Here is a 6,984-nt window from a genome sequence, read left to right as displayed (position 1 = left end):
TTACCTTTGTAGGTGGTAATCTTGTGACATGGAAAAGTAAAAAACAAAATGTCGTCGCTCGTTCAAGTGCAGAAGCGGAATTTAGAGGTATGACTCTAGGAGTTTGTGAGGCATTATGGCTAAGACTCCTCTTACAGGATTTAGGTTACCTATCTAAGCAATCAATCCGATTGTTTTGTGACAATAAAGCCGCATGTGACATTGCTCATAATCCAGTACAACATGATCGTACAAAACATGTCAAGGTGGATAGATTCTTCATTAAGGAAAAGTTGGATGATAAGATTGTGGAATTGCCTAAGATTCGATCAGAAGATCAATTGACCGATATCCTTACCAAAGCTGTGTCAAGTCAAGTGTTCTAAAAATTTTTAAACAAGTTAAGTATGTGTGACATCTATACACCAACTTGAGGGGGAGTGTTGAGATATTAGGAATGCTTTCCTTATATCATTATTTCCTTATATCATTTAGTGTTCAGATATTAGGAATGTTTAGATATTAGGAAAGTTGAGATATTATGAATATTGAGATATTAGGAAAGTTGAGATATTAGGATATTAGTTATTATTTCCTTATATCATTATTTCCTTGTATCATTCTTTCTCATTCTTAGAATGACTATTACCCTCTATATATACTCTGTACATGAACGAATAAAAATATGAATGAAAAAACTATCTTTTATCAATTTGAACACAAAATTGGAGCCAAAGTACAAAAAATAAAAAATAAAATACAAAATTGATTTAAATTTAATATAAAAAATTTACATAGTTATTTATTTTCTTTTTAAAAAATTTAAAATATCAAATTAGTATTTCTCAAAACTCAAAATTTGAGAAAAAATTTAGGTTCAATGCAAGTTATAAAATAATAAATCATTGTAAATGTTGAGATATAACAAAATTGTTTTTAAACTCGAGAATGAGTCATTTAATGATTACTTTTAAAATAAGTCTAAATGAAATGGTTAAAAGTCCGATCCAAAAATTGATATCAGATTTAAGCCATGAATGGGGTTCAAATCATGGAACCTCGAAGGAGGGATTGTTGGGATGGGTCGTAGAGTGTAATGCTCTTTCTTATTATTATTAGACGGTAATTTTCGGTCTGAAAAGCCCTTTGGGTTCTTTTAGATGTATAGGTTTTTCACTATGTTGCATATATTTTTTTTCAACGGTTCGTGTGATCCAAACTGGGGAACCAATGCTTATGGATCTGCGAATGGAAAACGAAAGAAAGAATCAAAAATTTTTATTTTAATTAATTTACAGAAAAAATATCTGATTGGGAGACATTGTATATTGTGAATGATTGATGGGGAGGGAGCCCGGGGAGGTTCTATCTTGTAGTAGATTCGGTTGGCGCCAAGCCAAGGCCCATGGTATAGATAAAGCTCATAGTTTATCCACAAAAAATGGTGCTGACGTCTGAGCTCACCACCTTCCACTCTCAGTTCTTCTCTCCTCCCTTTTTTTACCACTTCTTACCATATTGACACTCGAATCTCTTCTGGGTTTCTAAGATTGTCACTCCTCTCTTCTGGGTTTCTCTTGGAATTTCACTAGGAAGCTTCCTCAAATCCGTCAATGGTGATTTTCTCTCCCTTTCCCACTCATTTTCTGCTCGACTTCTAAGGTGACTCAAGTACAGAACTGGGTTTTTGTTGGGTCTCATGTTTGTGTATTTTTTTTTTTTTTTTTTATGTTTTTCTTTTGTGTTATGACATATAAAAGAAGCTCTGGTGTTTGCTGAATCCATGGTGTCTTTTACAATGTTACTGAATTCTTTCAATTTCCTGGAATTCTTCTGTTTGATTGTTAACTGCTGAGGGAATTTATTGGTTTCGGAGATTTCTACCTGCAAAAGGGTAAATGAAGAGTTTTAATTTCTCAGAACCTAGTTATTTCTGTTCTTCTTTTGGCAATGTTGTTAAATTCTTTGGTTTTTCTGGAATTCTCCTATTCGATTGTTAATTATGGAGACAAATTATAATATTTTTATATTTATTTATTTATTTTAATAAAAAAAATGTACTGTATTACCCAGAAGTCACTGCCTGTGAAAGGCCATGGAGAACTCTAATTTATCAGAATCCTAGGGTTTTTGTTCTTGTTTTTGGCAATGTTATAAGATTTTTTAGTTTTCCTGGAATTTGGGTATTTGATTGTTAACTCTGGAGAAAAATTATTATTAATTTTTCACAAAGGAAGACTATTGAAGATTACCCAGAAGCTATTGCCTGCAAAAGGGCACATGGAGGGTTCCAATTTATCAAAGTCCAGGAGATTTTTTCTTTCTTTTTGTTTTTTTTTTTTTCACCCAAGATTTGGATCTCCTTAAAGCCCCTAAAGTCGGATTTTGCATTCATCCAAAGTGTATTATCTAATGATCAAGAACACCTAACTCTGGATCCAGCAAATATTTTGTTAGTATTAATCTCCCATTTCAGTTGAGATAGCTTTCGATGTAGATTTTCCCTTCTAATTGAATGAACAGTGCTGTTAATCTTTTACTAAGCAGTTCTCAGAATACGAATTTTGTTTCTAAGGCATTGTTTCATAATTTAATTTCTTCAGCCCTATTTGAAGCCGGTGGAAGCCGAGGAAAAATCTTCCTCGGGTTATGGCAAACCTCCATGGATATTCAAAGGCCGGCAAGTGCTTTAAAGCTCCTGGTTTTATTGCTTTATAATCACATAAGCATTCTTCTCCAAACTTGAAAAAGTGCTTTTTTGAGTAACCTGGTTCTTGTCTTCAGTGCCTTGTACCAGCTCCACCTTGTGAAAGCAGAAACCGCTAGAGCTTTCATCCCAAAAGAGTTCAGATTAGTTGAAGCTTTTGGGTATTCATGTTTCCTACTACTATCATTATTTTAACTGACAGTGGAGTGTAGGTGATTTGAGGGTATAAGAACTTTATTTTTTCGGTAAATAAGCGGAATCTGTTTTCACCCTGCAGATACACTCTTGGTGGCTTTTTTCTTGCCAGTTATGAGGACAGCCCAGCTGGAGTTTTTGATGAGGTTGTGTATTTCGGGTTTAGATTCTTTTCTCTGAGTCTTCTCGTGTTTATTCGTAGTAAAAGGGATAAAAGTACAGAATGTTTTTTAAGTTAATTCAATCTGGTAACTAATGTGATACCGCATCTTGCTTTCGTTTACCAGCTCGTGGTGATTGCAGGGATAGTGTGGAACCCACCAACATCTTGCGCGTATGTTTTCCTTCTGGTTCTACTCAAATGAATAGTGAATAGTTTTCCCTTTTTTAGGTTTAGACACTGTTTGTTGCTAAGCCAGTAAAAGGGCCTTGAAAGTGAGGCATGACTCGGACAAGGCCTGATCTGGGAACTAATTCTGAGCTCAATTTCAAATGGGTTTGATGCAGTCTAGCCAAAAAGCCAGCCAAGGTGGACACCCACCATTTAGGACTAGTTCATTCAACTTTTGGGACTTAGATTGGGCAAATCAACCTTGTGGCATGAATCTTTTGTTAATGCTTCTTAAATTATTTGCCAGAAGGAATCATCCTTAAGTAAGAGGATAGGGTTGTTGGTCAGTCGCATATCTAAGACCCAACCATGACTACTTTTTTCAAGACTACATGGAGCATCTTGTCTTTAACTCTGTCAGTCAAGAATCCTGTTCCAAATAAGTCAGGCAAATCTGAATCTTTTTCAAGTATAATTCAAAACAAAATTCTAATTGAGGTTCTATACAAAGTCCACATTTTACTCATTCATGCAATGCTGATTTGACTTGAATTGCCACGATTGGATGGCCATTAGGCAATATTTTCAAGGTTCTATTTTCTTTCTTGTAATGATTGAATAATGGCTAAAGTTGTTGGTTCCTTTTGTCCACAGATGGGCTGCTAGAGTGCTTGTGAACAGTGATGAAGCTTGTGTTCATGGACGGAAGGCAGGGAGTTGCAGAATTGCTAGTGAAAATTCTAAAATTTCAAGTTTTATTTCGACTAGTTTTTCATGAAATCATGATCTTGCTTGCAGGCTGTAGGGCTTCCAAGTCAGGTTGCAAGGTTTTCAAAGGTAGGCCTTGAACTCGATACTTCATTTTTGTTTATGTGAAGTTTAAATTTTGAAACTCCCAAGCATTTGGCCTAATGTCATATCCCATGCTTTTTTTTAACTGTGTGAATATGATTTTTCAAATGGAAAACTCTTTTTGGGAGGGTTCCATTCAATCATATTGACTGGGATCATCGTATCTCCACTAGGTAAACAAATTGATTCTGTTGTGCCATGAAATGACTTCCCAAGGTGGGTTTGAGCCGTTTATATACATCATACCAAAAGCAAACTTCAAAAATGAACATTTGTATGTTGCTCTTAGTATTCTTTTTCCGCATGAACCAGAGAATTACTGCAATTCCAAGGCAACAAAGGAGTAAGACCAATGGCTTTCTTAACATGATCGGCATCGGTAATACTTTCAATAGTCCAAAGGATTGTATGGATGTTCAAGTGACAGAAATTGAGGGTCGTACTGCTGCAGATGCCTGTAGTGTTAACCTTAACACTGCTGGTGAGTTGTTTAAACCGATTCCATGGAATATCGATGGTAATATAGTAAAAAAAATTGGCTGTTTTCTTCTATAGGCTGCTGTCTCAGTTTTTCAGTTTTCTCAATTGTTCATGCTGGTAGTCCAACATTGTATTAAAACTTTAGTTAACTGGTGGTCTCAGGTTTTCAATATTGACTAATAGTAATTTACATGCTTTAGGACATAGCAAGGAAGGAATATCACTTTCTTTTCCATTGTTATTCAGAAAAATGTTGTATATAAGCTTCATATTTCTGATGGGATTTTCTATTTCTTTTCTGGTTACGAGTTTGTTGATGGCAGTGCCTTTGCTGAAACCCGAGAAGTGGATGGGGCCAGCTATCAAAATGTCGCTTCCAAGCTTTAGGTAGATTTCTAAAATAATTCATGTTTGAGCTCCAGCTCCGTAGCTGCTGGATTAAATTCTATATTGTAAAATGCAGTGGCCATACAGTGTATAATCCGAACCTTCTCAAATACTCCTGCCAAATCGAATGCAGGTGATTTTTATTTTCTTTTCTTTTCTTTTGCCAAAATTTTCATTTGTTGTTATTCAATCTTCAAAACTGTTGAATTCTCAGAACTCCCACAGAGAAAATTTGAAAGCACACATGGGATGGGATTGAGAGCAAGAAAGGAAATTTTGAAGGACTGAGCTCATATCTGGAAAAAAAATGCATTTTATTTTGAACAAGGTATCGATATGTTTTTTGAATGAATTCTCGTACAGGGTGAGAGCAGTGAAGCCAGCCAGAGTATCAAGTCCCTCTCCTGGGCCAAAAAATAAGAAGGAAAATGAGAAAGAAGGATCTCCCAGACACCAGATTTTCAGTTCCATGGACTCCACAGCTGTAGAAACCATTGAAAATGGAGAAAACCTCTGCGTTTCCGTGATGTTATCAAAGCCTGTATTAGCTCTGGAGTTTAACTGTCTGAACATGCAAGTTGAAGCCCCCATTGTAGTTTCCCACTGCTCCAAGAACACTTTAGGAGGTTCTTGATCATCTCCTTGGTTTTTTTTTTCTTTTTCCAGCTGATTATGTACAATAAATCGATAATCCAAGTTTCTTTGCCTGGTTTTGCTCCTAAGTGATCATCCTGTACATGCATTTGCATAATAATAAGTCTTCACTGCCATCACATACCAGAAAAATGGTATCTGGGGAAGAAGTTTAAGCAGATTCAGAAGAGAAATAAGATGAGGAAAACCTGAAAAGGAGGGAGAAGTAGCAGGAAGGTTTCGGCCATTGATGAGTGTACACTTAAAACAAGCTAGTTCCATGGTCTACCATGGTTCATTTGGTAAGATCTTTACAGAATTCGTTTAAGTTCCATTAGTTTGCTTGGGTACAAAGTCTACTTTTTTTTTCCACATGCGCCTCTTTCTATTGCTGTGCAGGCATCATTTGTCTAGCCCCTGTGTAATGTTTTTGTTTTGCATATGCTGGTTTTATTCATTTTAGGAGTTATTTTCCAATGAATTTCCTCTGTGGCATCTAACTTTGAGTTAAATTTTGTAGCAAAAATCAAGTTTCGGTGTTAGGCTTAGGTTATGTTTGGTTCCAGGAAAATTTGAGAAAAAAATGTAAAAATAGAAAAGTAGAAGGAAAGAAAATATGAAGAAAAATAAAAAATAGAATTAAAGTTGATAAATTATTTTCATACGTCATTTCATACTCATTTAATTTATTTTAATTTTTTAATATAAACATTAAATAATTTGAAAATGCATAATTTTTAATTGATTTTAATTATATTTGATTTTTTTTTCTAAAATGAAACTAAATAGGAAAAATTTGTTTTTCTTAATATGTCTTTTCTTTTCTTAGTAATTTTTTAGAACTAAATATAACCTAACTATACAATCTTCTTTTATACTCTTATCTTGATGATATTTGAAGCATTGATGGAGAGTGGAAGGAATAATCCCATAATAATGAACCATGGTTTTTCCTAGTAGCGTGTTACACGATGCTCTAGCTTTGATGCTTTGATGACATGGAACAAAGCACTTGAAGGATTCAATCATGAAATTGAATCTCATCATTCCAATAGCCTTTTGGCCTCCTTAGTTGAAGCCTTTTATGACATGGAACAGAGCACTCAAAGGGTTCAATTATGAAGTTGAGTCTAATCATTGCAATAGCCTTTTGGCCTCTTTAGTCGAAGCCTTGCCTCATCATTAAGGAGCTTTCTGAGAACTTATCGATAGAGATCCTAAGCTCGTTCATTCTGTGATTGACCAATATGTTAACATTCGATCCTCTATCAAGTAAGATCTCGTTTACTCAATGCCCATGCACAAATCCAATAATAAACGGAAGAGGATTATTATGAGGCTTTGAACCAGACCTATTTGTCACCATTACGGTGATGGTATTGGAGGAATTGATAGGCTCGACTATTGTTAGAGTGCGTTT

The 6,984-nt window shown here is 35.1% G+C and overlaps 1 protein-coding gene across 3 annotated transcripts; it reads left to right on the top strand.

Annotated features, from left to right (window-relative positions):
* The first annotated feature begins 1,356 nt into the window (after nt 1-1,356).
* LOC117919020 (protein NEOXANTHIN-DEFICIENT 1) lies at nt 1,357-5,653 on the top strand. Of its 3 annotated transcripts, none has more exons than XM_034836058.1 (11): nt 1,357-1,595; nt 2,583-2,659; nt 2,764-2,847; nt 2,964-3,027; nt 3,169-3,215; nt 3,867-3,921; nt 4,011-4,049; nt 4,377-4,545; nt 4,868-4,931; nt 5,008-5,064; nt 5,146-5,349. In XM_034836058.1, exons 1-11 carry the CDS (start codon nt 1,593-1,595, stop codon nt 5,165-5,167), a joined length of 681 nt encoding a protein of 226 aa, XP_034691949.1. In that variant the 5' UTR covers nt 1,357-1,592; the 3' UTR covers nt 5,168-5,349. The 3 variants fall into 3 exon arrangements, with proteins under 3 accessions (XP_034691949.1, XP_034691941.1, XP_034691933.1); XM_034836042.1 differs by having other exon boundaries at nt 1,372-1,595; nt 5,295-5,653; XM_034836050.1 differs by lacking the exon at nt 5,008-5,064 and having other exon boundaries at nt 1,368-1,595; nt 5,295-5,653.
* The last annotated feature ends 1,331 nt before the right edge of the window (nt 5,654-6,984 follow it).

Source organism: Vitis riparia, chromosome 1 (genome assembly GCF_004353265.1).
Source record: "Vitis riparia cultivar Riparia Gloire de Montpellier isolate 1030 chromosome 1, EGFV_Vit.rip_1.0, whole genome shotgun sequence".
Classification (NCBI taxonomy): Eukaryota; Viridiplantae; Streptophyta; class Magnoliopsida; order Vitales; family Vitaceae; genus Vitis; species Vitis riparia.
This window is presented reverse-complemented; position numbering and strand designations above follow the sequence as displayed.

Excerpts from the sequence above, each read along its gene's own strand:
- LOC117919020 (XM_034836042.1), top strand. Across the intron at positions 3,216-3,866 it reads AACCCACCAACATCTTGCGC|ATGGGCTGCTAGAGTGCTTG; the intron begins GTATGTTTTCCT and ends TTTTGTCCACAG. Across the intron at positions 3,922-4,010 it reads CTTGTGTTCATGGACGGAAG|GCTGTAGGGCTTCCAAGTCA; the intron begins GCAGGGAGTTGC and ends TCTTGCTTGCAG.